Consider the following 15,005-nt stretch of genomic DNA (forward strand, 5'->3'; position numbering starts at 1 on the left):
CAAGCCAGTCGGTTTCAAATAAAACAGCAAAGAAAACACACATTTGCTTCAGGACATGCTTCTCTAGCTTCATGTCACCATCAGCCTGTTGTCCATCTCCTCCTGCTACGTACAGTAAATGCGTCGCGTCCTGCTTTCTGAGAAGAATTTACAGTCAAATGAAAAGCTCCCACCAAAGTAACTTTCTTCCAAGTTAGAAACTGGGCCAGTTTTTTTTTTTTTTTTTTTCGGCGCCGTCAGCACTCTTTCTCTCTCTCTCTCTCTCTCTCTCTCTCTCTCTCTCTCTCTCTGTAGTTCACTCACTACAAAGCTCAGTGTGTTACCGAGCAAACAGATGGAATCCCCCAGTGTTTGAATTTCATCTGTGAAAATGGTTTATTTAAATATTATTCTGATATCGTCATTATAATACAAACTGTTGCAATGTTCCAGTACAGAAGCCTCACACAATACCAAAGAAAAAGAGAATCAGAATTCATCAGAGTTTTTGACAGCTCAACAAACAGACAAGGACCGCATCGAAATGAAATACATTAGAAGAAACAAATACATCTAGAGTGGATGAGTAGCGTGGCATAGAAAACAGAACAGGAAAGAAAAAATAAATGAGAATAATGATAATAAATGGCTGTGTGGTGTTTCTCAAATAACATCCCTGCATGAGGGAACTCCTCCTCTACACGTCCAACTGTTCTCCTCTTTGGTAACAGAGGCCGTGTTGCATTTAAGCAACTTCAGCCTCCATCAAAACCCAAACTAAGCGTCATTTTTTTCATCATTCTCATCACATTATCGTATCAATCGCTGCTCCAATCTCTCCTTCTTTGTTATTCAGTACATTACAAGGACCTACGATCAGGTGAGTCCCCTAGATTTAGATGATAGCTTCATTAAAGAGATGTTTCTAATATATATACATATATATGTAGAGAGAGAGAGAGAGAGAGATTTTTCTTTTTTTTTTGTCAAATACATTTTACCCAAGTTCATTTTGATGAGATGAAAACCCACTTTGGACTTTTGTTAACACTTGAATATGAATACATGACACCATTGTTACAAGTACAGAACATCACTGGCCTCTGCCTTTTTAGACGGACTCTTTTTTTCGTTTTGTTTTTTAGAAAAAAGGAAAAAAAAAATGTTAACATGCTGATTATTTCATTTACAAGTTGTACAGATCTGTTACTTTTTACATGAGGATCGGACAGAGCTGTCCACTCAAGACTGTGCACGCTCGCTCCAAAGAGAAAAAAAAAAAGTGCTCGGGTCACACTTCCAACAGAACCCATCCTCGATCCCTTCATTTATTTTTAAAATAAGCTTTTCCCCCTCCCTCCCCCGCAAACTGACTTATATTACATGTCTCGTTCCAAAAACAATCGCCCCCCCACCCCCACCTCAATCACAGCAGAGTGGTGTGTACTGTATGTGACACTGAAATTAGATTAACTGTCCGACATGGATGCCCTCTATCGACCCACAAATCCGTCTGGAAGCTGCTGATGAGGAGACGTCTGTGGTTTTATCCCGAGAGCACAACGCGCTCCGTCATCCTCCGAGCCTCGCTGCTGAATCAACAAGTTTCCCTCCAACGTTCTTTGGGGATGCAGTACAACTTTACAGGAAAGGGGTCGGGGGAGGAGGAGGTGGCATGGAAGGGAGGGGGTGAGATTTTTGCTCCAAGTGAGGAAACGCACGGTAGTTATTGCAAATTACACCTGCAGCATGTGTGAATGTTAGAGTATACTACAGGACGAATGATAAATAATCATGCTTCATGATTAGCCACCTCAGACTAAGCCGGTGTCCATGAAGATATCAAAAGTATTGATCTCATTGCAGGGCGTGGATGACATTCACTTACATCAGCTGCTCAGTTTATTCATAAATATTTCAGTCTGACGTGGGACTTCTCTGACGGACGGTGCGCGGTTTACTCTCCAGCTCAAAAGCAAACAACAACAAAAGAATCTTTTTTTATTTTTCGGAGGTTTTCTCCGCTGATGGCCTAGCTACGGAGGGTTTTTGTGTGCGTTGCTGCTCCTGCTCCTCCTTCGCCACGTGTTCGTGTCAGATTGTCAAAGCTCGTAAATGCTCCGCGCGAATAAAAATCTCTACGATATATATATCATCTGAAAAGCAAAGGCTAAAAAAATATCGCTGTGGGATCTGAGACAGAGGAACGGGAGCTAGTCCCAAACGTGAGGCGTGAGCATAACGTCGGCCCCTCTACCTGGGAAATGTGCAAATGTGCGCGTTTGAGAGCAACGGAACCGGAAGCGGCGCCGCTCGTCGTCCGGCGTGCGGGTAAATACTCGGCCAGGGGGGTGCACAGCGACTGAAGCATGCCCTTTTAGAAACGATGCAGGTCGGTTCAAATCAACCGTTGGTCACATATCAGGATTTTCAAACGACTCATAAAATGTGACATCCTTTGTTTTTTTTTATTCCTACTCAGGATGCAATACAAATTAAAATGACAAAGGGACAAATAGATTTTTTTTTGTTGTTTCTTTCTTTTTTTTTTTTTTACCACACCAAAGCTAGCACATTAAAATAAAGCTAAATTCAACATGTTGTAACACTGAACTCCAAATGTTGTTTCCTTTCTGTTAAGCCTTCAGACCGATGAGCATGCACATCCGAATGTTTCTCTGACAAGATGTTAAAAAATGATGAACATTGGAAAATCTGCATGGCCAAATACAGAAAACAAAACCTTTCCTTTTAACCTTTCTAACCTGGTTGTTTTACTTTTAACAGTCTAAATGAACATATGCATTTCATTCATCTTTTCCAGAGGGCTATAGTACCTATTCACAATGAAGTTCCATGGCCAGTATGGTAGGTGGCAGCTATGTATACAGCACGTACAGTAAGTCTAGGTGCTTCAAATAAAACAGATATATATCTAGGATCTTATATATTACACAAATATAGATTCTCCTCTTTTTCTTGTTCACTTTTGAGCAATGAACACATAAACTGAAACGGCGAAACCATAAGAGAGTCATTCTTGCGTGACGTCCAGAGATACAGAGTCCAGTTTTCACCTCGGATGGTGTTGAGTCGACGTCTGCACGAAAAAAAAAGAAAAAAAAAAAGGTAACCTGACCGCTTTGAATGTGACCGGTGCTGACAGTGGCTAATAACAGTGTGCTGGGAGCAAGAGCGGCAGTGGCTGGGAAATGAGACGGCCGACTGTGCTGTCCGGAGGAGGCGGTGGAGGTGGAGGAGGTGGTGGTGGCGGGAAGGGGGACGCGGGCGGGCGGGCTGGAGGGATGGGGAGTAAAACAGGCAATTTTTTTTTTTTTTTTCGCGTTCGCTTCGAGAGCAAACCGAGAAGAAAGAAGAGGGCGAGATCTGGGCGCAAACCACGTCAGTTCCTCCAATTATAACAAGGCATCCCTCACCAGAGCGCACGCCAGGAGGAGGACGGCCAGTCCATAGCTGCACGATATTCTTGTACCTGTGAAGAGAAGACACGGGGGGTCAGAACACTGCAAACATTTACTTTTGCCTCTTGGCACATTCTTCTGCTTGGTAACACATGAGCCTCAAAATGTCCGCCTGGACTTTGTTTATTTTGACTATAAAAAGGTCAGAAAATGTCCAGAGTAGAAGTGCTTTTTGGCCATTTTTCAAGAATACCTGGGACTTTCAATATCTAGCAGTTATTTCCAATTTATTGCATGATATAAGAGTGTTCCTGGAAAACGCACAAGTGAAAGTACTGTGATGGCTGTAAAGTGCATCGGCTCAGCTTTCAGAAAGCTTTGGAATTGTTCCATGACAACATATAACGCTCTAAAGGGTTAAACACCAGAAGGCATCTTCTAATGCAGTAAATAAAACCTAGTGGATTTCCTATAGTCGTAGATTAGAGGCCTGCAGCACGTACAACTACACTGGAGACCATATGACACTTGCAACAGGACAAGACAAAGGTCTTCACTTCCACCAGTCAGTGTGTATCCAAGATTTAAGATGCACTAACTAACATTTTAAATAAGAAATAACACAACTCTGGCAATGAGTATAATTCCTCCTGTCTCTATGTAATCATGGGACTGGATGCCAAATTACCCCTGGAATAATCTATCTATCTATCTATCTATCTATCTATCAGTCAGTGCTCTATCTGAATTTTCAGAATGTCACAAATGAACATTTTGCACAAATGCAGTCTGTTCAGAGTTCATATTTCTTTACTGTGCCAAAACAATGGCCTCACATTAGCACAAAGGTTCAAAAAGAGTCAAACTTCAAACTTAGTAATGACATTTACAGCAATATCTGATGTTTGCTGGCTAACAACATAAAACTCCAGCGCTGTCACCTCTCTGTGTGTTGAAAGCACCCTGAATATGTTTTTATCGCGCCCTAAAATATCCACTAATTGCCGCTACAGTAAAGTATTGTTATGCAGAATGACTGTGGCGAGCACTCCATGTTTTAAGAGCCGCTTAACTTTGAATGTGCTTTTTGCATAATCACTTCACTACACTCGGGTTAATCTCGGCCCCGCTTCTATTCATCGCTACGGATGTTGTTTTTCTTTTTCCTGAAAGAAAAAACCCTCAGTTGTGTCCTTTAGGACGCATCCCGGGACACTCTGCCCAAGAACTGCCCCCAACCCTTCCTTCCTAGCCTCATTCACCTCAGCGGGTCCCTCAGCGTGGATGCGGCGCTGTCTAATGTTTTTCTGCTCGTTATTTTTATGTGATATTAACTTGCTGCTGTTTCTGTTTCACTCTATTCTGCATTCACATTCTTACCCCGGTTTTATTGATGCCGTCCACACAGCGTCTGTGTGGATAGGCTTTAAATTCAAATACACAGACAGCAACAGTCATCTGGATTCCTTTCCTTTGTTGTGTAAGTTATCTCATTTCTGTGCATTTCTGTAAATGCCAAACATTTTCACATCCGTCCGTCATTGTGACTGAACGGGTGAGCCATTTACTTTATTTCTCTTGCAAAGCAGTAAACTGTACGAGTTTCCGCTTTGTGACGGAAGCAGTGTCTTGATTTGCATATTCTTCTCCTCAAACGTATGCATCCCACAGAGCCTGCTCCACGTAACTGGAATTAAAAGAGCATTTAACAGTCTGTCTAGAAGGGTACGTGCTGCAGGTCTCTTCAGACACGTTTCATACTGCACGGTGAAACATTTCAAGCTTAGTAAGGGGCGTGATCAGGTGGTCTCTTTACTGAAATAACATTAAACACAAAATGGATGCTGATGGCACACGGCATGACTACTCATATTCTGCAGGCTATTACCAGGCTGCTAAAATGTCAAGTCTCCATATCAGTCCTGCACTTGTTGCGTGGAGCCATCAACGAATGGGTCAACCTCAGTGGCCCAGCATGCACAGATACTCTGTTAACAATATCAATTCTTCAATCAGGTGGCACCAAAGACGCACAACATGACAACAAAGAAGCTTCAAATCGACCAGAGGGAGAGGCAAACAACTGCAGAGTGCCCACGAACCCAACCAGAAATTAGATACGAACCAACAAAGAGAGAGGAGCTGCAAAATGAACACAAGCAGATACAAAGGGAATGCAAAATTACCAATAAATTACACGGAATGGCAAGAAGGAGATGCAAGCACACAATAGACAGAGGAGTGGATGAAAAAAGAAAAGAAAATAGGCACAAAATGACTGCAAACAGATGTAAGCCATATCTGCAATGTTTGTAGTCTCTTTGACTCCTGCTGCTATTAAAAAAGGGGAACAGGGACTTCAATAATCCATCTATGGATTGTTGATCATATACAGACATGCATGCATTTGATTTTAAATATAAAATAAATATAAATAACCAACTGCAAAAGGTTTTGCATGGACAGTTTCTGTTTCCCCAGCCCTGACAAGCTGCAACTGATGAGTGCATTAACAGATGATGACTATGCAACCATGTATGAGGTGGATTTTTGAGCAGAATTAAAAAATAAAAGAATATGTTTACTATGCATCATGTGAAACTGCTTGGAAATGATCCGAGAAAAAGCTTAAGAGGAGGGTGAAGTTCCAAACAATAAAAGTGCTTAAATCTACTTCTGTGAAACTAGACAGGACCCGGGACATCAAAAATGAAATATTCCCTAAATCATATTGACATTTACTAGGTTCCTGCGTCAGGCGCTGCGACACTTCCGAGAAGAAAAGCGTCCACGGGGACACATTGTTCCTCGTGGTTCAGCTCTGGATTGTCAGGACTGCTGGGGGGATAAAGGGAGGGAGGGAGGGAGGGAGGCAGAGGGGGAGGGAGGGTGCAGAGATGGAGGGCTTTGACCCTTTATTCCTCGCCACCACATCTCATTTGGCTTGAGGTGATCTAGAGAACAGGAGTGCCACAGAGGAGGAGCAATCACTCTGGGCCAAAACATCCTTCACACAGAGCATAATTAATCAGCCTCCAGCTAGGAGTCAGAGGACGGCACAGGAGCAGAGAGACGGTACAAAAAAAATAAAAATGTACACACAAAACATGCACTAATCCTGGATTATTAAGCTTTTTACGTCGACTCTTCACAGTCAAGCCACAGTTTTAACCTTTTAATTGTCTCAGTTTGGAGGGGATGCTATGTTTCCATGTACCGTGCCGATCTTCTTCTTGGCTCAGTAAAGCGTGGGACCTGAAGCCGTCGCCAGTCCAACCTGGACCTGAGGAACATTCGTGAATTTTCAGCAGAAGTCAAAACGAGCGCTTCATCACACACCGGGAGCCAGATGTGCCACCAGCTCTCTCCATAAATGTTCTATTATGCAAAGCGATGAGGAACATTAACGCTAATGGCACGCGTGTATGAATGACACTAAGCAGTGAAGCCTGCAATGTCAAGTGTTCCAGAAAGATGAGAGACAAAATGAACGCTTGGGTTCAGTTGCAGAAAACCAAAACCTCTGCTGGGGCGTGTCTGCCAGAGAGAGAAACACCTCTGCATCCTCAGAGCCTGGAGCTGGTGAAGACACAACGCCTGCACCGGAGCCAGAGTAACCTACAAGATGAATAACTCCTCTCTACTGTATGGCATTCTGCCCGGTGACACATTTAGCTGGCACCTGGTGCCCGCAGAAGACTTCCTCAAGAGCCAACTGGTAGTCACAGAATACAAGCTTGTACCTACCCATGGCCAAAAGTGTGTTTGTGATGTAATTCAAAACGCATGTCGTCAATGATCAGAAGCTTTTCCTTGCGCTGTCTTCTAGGAAAGTCAGTACGATGTGCAAGAAGCTCTGCATGCATGACGGAAAAGAATGCAGGACCAAGCAGGGACGTGATCCCGTCCTTCTCCATCTCCCGTCCAGACACCAGCCGTTATAATATTCTGCTGCGCCCCAAATGACGTTGGTGTTTATTTGCATGCTGAGCGAGAAACTGAGATCAGATCTCAAGTGCCGGCTGGGGATTCATGTGGAGATGCATTTTACTGCCGGGTGTCGCCACACCAGCCTATCCCAGCTGTCACGGGGTGAGAGGTGGGGTACACCCTGGACAGGTCTCCAGTCTATCACAGGGCTAACACAGAGAGACAGACAACCAGCATGTCTTTGGACGGTGGGAGGAAGCTGGAGTACCTGAGGAGAACCCACGCAGACACAGGGAGAACATGCAAACTCCACACAGAAAGGAACCAGTCGGCCTGGATTAGAACCCAGAACCTTCTGGCTGTGAGGCATCGGTGCTAACCACCACGCCACTGTGCCAAAAAACCAAAGATGAGACAATCTGAACATCTGAAAGTGAATACAAGATGCTTCAACAGTAACACACTGCTCACACACAGTGTATCAGCACGTAAATAAAGTACTATGATGTTGTGTGCGTGTACTTTTACCCAGGCGAAGGATTTAAATTCTTCTTCCACCCATACTAATGACTACACACCGAGCTGTTCTTAACTGGACGTCACGTCCCACTTAGATTTCTTTAAATTAAACACTCAGATTTTAATCAGCCTTTAACGAGCGCCGTTCCCCGTAAGCCCTGCACAGTTGCCGGCTTAAAGACACGAGAGAGGCAAGTATTTAAACATCAGAGATTACAAAGGCAAAGTTCAAAGCCGCTGTGCTTTATATTACGGCTCTGCTCAGATCCAGTCAGGGTGCCAGGTGATGTCAAGCGGCAGACGTCAGTGAATCTTTAAAAGGCTCGCTTCTGTTCACTACATTCCTGCCGTTACGGAAAGACAACATTATTAGGTCATGACGTTTCCTGGCTGCTGAAGCACATGACCTCATTCTGCTGGCTTTTAGCCAATTAAAACAAAAATAAAAATCATTTTAATTCTGTGTCCGCTTTTGCTACTGGCTAGTTCATGTCTGTGCAAACAACAGTCATGGGGATTATCAACTCATGCTGAATGTTAACGCGACGCTGGGTAGACGTGGGGATGTTTGAGGCAAACTGCAGACATGTACGTCAGGTGACAGCGCAGGAGGACAAATTACCACACTTGTTATGCTGTTTAGATCCGGGGAAGTTCCTTTATTAGGAGTGTGGACGCTGCCTGCGCTGAAGCTATGTTAATTAAGCTCCCGTTCGGGCCTCTGTTCTCGCATCGGGGACACAGTCTTCGTGAACTGGAGGCAGAATTCTTCCAGCACACTGCACAGCCGAGGAACGAGAGTGATTTTCATCATTTAGCAAGTTCATTTGAAAAACTACGAATGAGCAAATGCTTTTTAAGACTCTTGGTGTGTTTGTGTTTTAAAAAAAAATCACATTCTTGCTTGTTGTTTATTGAGCATGGTGAATGATTAGTTTAGTTTAGTTTAGGGGGAATGCTGCTTTCCGCTTGGCTGTTACTGTACATTGATAGCCACGGGGAGAAATCCTACATATTCCATCTACTCTGCATAAACTCTGCAGCAGCCAAACATCTGGGCTGGAAGAATGGCTCATTTTAAATGCATGCACTCTCTCCCTGCCAGTTTCCGCAATCCTCTTTGTACACTAATGTATTGAAGGATTGCAATACATGAAAGACAATGCTAGTAATTTTTATAAATTATTGCTTAGAAGAAAAGACTGATCCTTTTAAGTGTGCATATGAAAACCCTCTTCCTCTCAGCAATAAGTCTCAGTTGCTGTGCTAAATCTATTAAAAATACATCAGTGTTTATTTTTGACTCCGTCCCACGCACAGTGTCTGCTGCCGTCCAAAAAATCCTCCCTAGACTGAAGCACAAATGTGCATTAACAGTCCCCAGAAAATGCACTATTTTCACATATTTGAATAACGTTAGCTAAAAAGCGAAATAATATATGGGATCCTCCGAGCAGCTGTCGGGATTTCAAATGACGCAAGTTGATGTCTATCAGGCAAGGAAAAGATATCAAATCCCTTCCAGCTTGCAGTTTCCCGCCATCCGAAACGTCATTAAGAAATGGCAGTTAAGGGGAACTGTGAAAGTCGAGACAAGATCCGGATGAATGAGGAAAATATGCGATCTACTGGTCAGAAGAGGCAAAAATAAAACCTGCAGAGGAGCTGCAGGGAGCGTTAGCAGACACAGGAGTGACGGTGCAGAGTGGATGCATCAACAGGGTCCACATGGAAGAGTCATCAGAAGGAAACCTTATCACAAAAGTCAGCATCTAAAGTCTTGGTTTTGGGAACGAGTGCTGCAGGTCTCCTTAGTGGTGACTCATCAGAGAATAGACATGGGCCTTCTGAAGGTGTCCTGTGGTGTCTGGCAACACGATGCTGTTAGTGGGGGGGGGGCGTTTGAGGGGAGGGGCCTCTGTGGATCATCCCACAGATACTTGATCAGTTTGGGATCTAGTGAATTTGGAGGCCTGGTCAACACCTTGTGCTGTTCTTCATGTTTTCTATTTGAGTTGTTCCTAAAGCGTTTTTGTGGCTGCATCCTGCTGGGGATGGCTGCTGCCATCAAGGAGTGTCATTGCTATGGGGTGGGGGTGCCTGGCCTGGTGGGGGTGCCTGGTAAAACAGAGGCAGGACAATGAACCAAAGCAGACCTCAAAATCCACCGAGAGACATGAACTGACCTTGACATCCCTGAATGATGTTACGTCCTCTATGTGCAGGAGTGCCTTAAAACATCTTAGAACATAAAGTGATGTGAGAGAAAAGTGGATGCAGGTTCACAAATCTTAAAGAATCTGAGCTGAATTGTTTTGAATTTACGTCTTCATTTTATACCAAGCTAATTCTGTAGCGGGCTAAACTCACTAAAACCCATGAAGACTATTGATACCGTTGTAAACTGATGAACAGAGTCAAATAACATCAAGTCAGATCTACTCGTCTCTTTCAGATATAACCAAACACATACGATGCAGTGAGGCAGTTCTGTCAGTTCAGGGTCACTCTGACCTCCTTCTGGGTATAGCCCAACATGATGGGTGACTGCACGCAGCACAGCGGCGCCGGGTTATTTCTTCAGTGTCAGTTGTGACATCTTCCAGATGCACTTTAAAATCCACTGAACCGACTCTAAACCGCGCCACGCTCCCTCTAGAATCCAGTGATCAAGCGGCCACACTCGTACGGAGCAGCGGGGAAATTGTTATTCATACATTATTGATTTGCTGTTGTAGCGGTCTCTATTGTTTCATGTGGTATTTGCAAAGCCATTTCTCAGTTTTGGCTGTCTGGGAGAACACAAACAACAAAATGGTACACGCACTGTAGATGTGATTTTATCAGGCGCAGAATAAGTGGAAGAAGAAGCGTGGCTTCAGCTGAAAAATATCAGCACACACTATCCGTGCACCACCAACTTTATATAATCTCATGCTTCGAAACTTTTGTAATTCTCGGTTTCCACATGCGGGCCGACAAACCGCCGTTTTTTTGGGGGGGGGGGGGGGGGCGTTTGCAGCCCATTCACCCAAAGTCACATCTCAGTAATTATGACAGTTTCCGGTAGATTTATCGTTTTACCCAGAGGAGGACTCCAGTCTTATTTCATCGTCTTTAACGGTCCAAGGAGTTTTAATTACCCGGCACGACAAAGAGACGGAACACAAATGCACCACGGTGAGCCAAAACATAATGACCACACCTAGCCTAACGCTGTGTTGGTGTGTTGTCCTTCATGTGCAGCCAGAGGTGCATCAGGTTTATTCTGATTTCCACAATATGTTCATAAGAACATACAGAGGGGCCTTCTCAGGGTTTCCTGTGGTGTCTGTCTACAGAATGTTGTTAGTGGGGTGGGGTGGGGGGGGGGGGCTTTGAGGGGAAGGGCCTCTGTGGATCATCCCACAGATACTTGATCAGTTTGGGATCTAGTGAATTTGGAGGCCAGGTCAACACCATGTGCTGTTTTTTTTTTTAGTTGTTCCTAAAGTGTTTTTGTGTGTGTGTGTCTGTCAGGCTGCATCCTGCTGGGGATGGCTGCTGCCATCAAGGAGTGTCATTGCTATGGGGTGGGGGTGCCTGGTCTGGTCTAGGTGGGTGCTACATGTCTAAGTAACATCCACACCAATGAATGCCAGGTCCAGAAGTTTCCCAGCAGAACACTGAACTGTCACAAGATGGTCAATGTTATTCACTTCTCCTGTCAGTGGTCATAATGTTGTGGCTGATCGGTACAATACACACAGTAACTACTTCTACATCTACTACCACACTGCTTTTACTAGTTTGTGGCAAAAGGTTCCCTGTGGTATCTAACACGAAGATGTTGGCAACGCATCCTTTAAATCTGGTAAATTGTCATTTTCGTTTTTTATTTAAAGCATTAAATGTCACATGAGATGATTAGGGCTAAAATGACATAGGCTGAAACAGAAAATACTGCTGGGAGTGTTTGCATTTCTTGGATAATTTGTCAGTGAAGAGAAACAGGAAATAATGGGGTGAATGAGCTGGGATGACTTGCAGCGACGGGCACCGACTGGCATCAAAACAGCGCCTAAGAAATACAGTCGCACTTTATGGGGTGTCCACTCAACCAGGTTAACTCGTGGGAACGTTGTGAAACACAGCCTTAAGAAACTGGCCCAGGAGATCTTAAAAAAATAACTTTCCAAGAGGCCGAGATTGACTGTTGCGACACCATTTTCACAGGTCTACCTTAAAATGGATCAGACAGCTCCGCTACGAGAGTGCTTGCTAAAAGCAGGAAAGTGGATCACATCAGTCTACGTATTCAGGGGCTTCCTAATTTTAAAAATACTCTCGCTTTATAGAGCACTAAATGGTTTATTTCTGAACTGCTGTGCTGTTATAATCCGCCCAGACCTCTCAGATGGTCCGGGACAGGTCCGCTTACCGTCCCCGGAGACACAAACTAAACACAGAAGCAGCATTCAGTTTATATATGCGCCACATATCTGGAACAAACTGGGCGAAAAAAAAAATAAAAATAAAATAAAAACAGGCCCGTGCCAGCTCTCAGGGCTTAAGACTTTTCTGTTTGCTGCTGCCTTTGATTAAACTGAATTTGGGACAGTTTATGGATATCTTGCACTGCACTGTAGTTCTTTTTATTTTCCTGTTGAACTCAGCCAAGCTTCATGTCATCCATCTGTCAATATATAGAGAGAGTGCATTGTATGTGTTGTATGCAGCTTTTGCAGTTGCACCAGTTTTGAGAAGGGGCTCTACCACTATACCTTGTCTTATGTATAGTGCTTTTTCTGAGGGTTTACAGCTCTGGGTTCTTGGGATGATTGGACTTTGCGTGGTGGTTAGCACTGATGCCTCACAGCAAGAAGGTTCTGGGTTCTAATCCATCATGGCCGACTGGTTCCTTTCTGTGTGAGTTTGCATGTTCTCCCTGTGTCTGCGTGGGTTCTCTCCAGGTTCTCCAGCTTCCTCCCACCGTCCAAAGACATGCTGGTTAGGTTCATTGGTGATTCTAAATCGGCCGTAGGTGTGAGTGTCTCTCTGTGTTAGTCCTGTGATAGACTGGAGACCTGTCCAGGGTGGACCCCGCCTCTAGACCAATGACAGCTGAGATAGGCTCCAGCCCCCCTGTGACCAGTTGACCTCCATGTGGTGATGTCACCAGAGATTCCCGACATCTCAGCAATAAAAAGGGAATCAATACATGAATTATCCTTTAACTGAACCATTATCTAGAGTCACACTGTAATACAGTATGATTCTATCCTATTTCGTTCTTGCCTGCATCCATTTGTTTCCATTTGGTCTGGACTTAAATGCATGTAATACGTGCACATGCAGCTGAAAGAATCATTATGTCTCAAGCTACTGTTCCTACATAGCACACACACTCCATCAGGTTTTGTTTTTCACTTCCAAACTAACCTTGCTAACAAGCCTGCGAAAGGTAAATCTACCGCCTGCGCTCCTGAGCTATTTTTAGAGAACAACAAAGAACATTTGTGAATTTTTTATTGTTGTTTTTGCGCACTATGCATTTTAATTGCTGAGTAAAGGGGCAGACATGCAAAAAAACAAAAAGGAATCCTTCAACACAACTGAATAGACATACACACAAGCGAGCAGCGGTTGCAGCATTTCATTTATCCGTTGCCGCGGCTGAGGAAGCATCTCCACCCACTTCCTGTCAAAGTTTGCTTGACAAGGTCGACATCTTTCAAAGTCATCCTGGATGAATCTGACGCTCGATTCTTGGAGGTGAAGAGCTGGAGCTCGAGGAAGAGTGAAAAGGGTTTCTATGACAGATTTGAAGACATCCAACTTTTACATGATGTCTCAGGGTTTAGAGCTTTCGCGCGATGCCACTTTCTGCTTGTAATTTTCTTCCGTCCTGGCTTCCTCCTCAGTCTGAGCTAGTGCAGACTGAATTATGTGAGGGCATAATGAGCGAGAGTGTGTGTCTGAGCTGGTAAAGACCTCTTCCAGCGTCCTCAGTGCTGGTTAGAATAGACCCATACTGAATACTTTTCATTTCGTCCTACTTAACCTAACAAAACATTCTACGTTTTGCCAAAATGTTTTTGGCTCGGCAAAATGGTGATGTTGAATATCGATTCCAGGAGGCAGTCAGGTTCAGTGAGGCAGGAAGGTGAATCACCACAGCGCCTCCGCAAGGAGCTCAGACTGGCTTAATGCCAGTCGCATCTATTGCTGCTGATCCCTTGCTGGCTGGCTGACTGGCTGACTGACTGGCTAGCTGACTCTCTCTTTGACTCGGTTGCTTTCTTGCCTGGTGGCTCTGTTGCAAAACTTGCCGTCTGATTTGCTTGTTGACTGATACGCTCTCTCACCGCCTGCCTGCCTGCCTGCCTGAGCCATGGCTGGATTATTTTTTGGCCGTCTCACTGCTTAAATACAAGTGGATGTCATTGCCATGCAGCTTGACTGTTCAACTGTGAGTGAGAGTAAATGTGATAACACAGTCTGGTGAGTTATGCAAAAGCTACACAATTACCATCCACCACATTTGAAAGGATCACACCAGTGGTTTTGTGTGTTTTAGCTTACATTACTGCAGCCGTTCTCTAAACCATATTGCCATAACTGACAAGAGGAACAAACAGCTAATTAGAGCTTAATGTTGGGGAATGATTGTCCAGCCTGTTTCTCAGTATAAAGGGTTCTTACGCATTTCCAGTTCACTCTTCCTGCCATATGAAATGGCGGTGGTGGAATATGGACTTAAACTGGATTCTTTGTCATGCCACTTTCGGTTTGTACTCATTTGCAGTTGGTTGGCAGCTTTAATCACCAGTTAAACTTCTAATTAAGATTATTCATTAAAAATCTATAAAGTTGGCTCAGAAATTCTTATCATTTTTGTGGTTTCCGTTTCTCAAACGCAAGCATTTTCTAATCTTCTTTTAAAGTTCTAAGACAATTTTAATCTGCTCGAGAGTTAAACTATTCCTTTTATGACTTGTATCTGAAAGAAAATAATGTATCTAGAAAAGAAGATGTGACTGTAACTGTGCAGTGCACATTTTCAAGTGTGGGAAGTAAAATGTTGAAATCCAAGACTCCATGTATTCATTTTATACACCGTATCCAACCAGAACTAGTTGGGTAAACGTTTGATCTCCAACAGATTCTCAGGTT

The 15,005-nt window shown here is 43.9% G+C and overlaps 1 protein-coding gene across 1 annotated transcript in view; it reads right to left on the bottom strand.

The window, feature by feature from the left end:
* Positions 1-3,354: 3,354 nt before the first annotated feature.
* vstm2a (V-set and transmembrane domain containing 2A) overlaps positions 3,355-15,005 on the bottom strand; it is a gene marked incomplete at its 5' end in the record, with an annotated part of 74,778 nt that continues 63,127 nt past the window's right edge. Inside the window, one exon of the mRNA XM_084566753.1 lies at positions 3,355-3,472. Within this exon, the coding sequence (XP_084422879.1) occupies positions 3,396-3,472 (77 nt within the window). The 3' untranslated portion in view covers positions 3,355-3,395. The remainder of the gene's footprint in view (positions 3,473-15,005) is intronic.

Source organism: Chelon labrosus (genome assembly GCF_963514085.1).
Source record: "Chelon labrosus genome assembly, chromosome: 18".
NCBI lineage: Eukaryota > Metazoa > Chordata > Actinopteri > Mugiliformes > Mugilidae > Chelon > Chelon labrosus.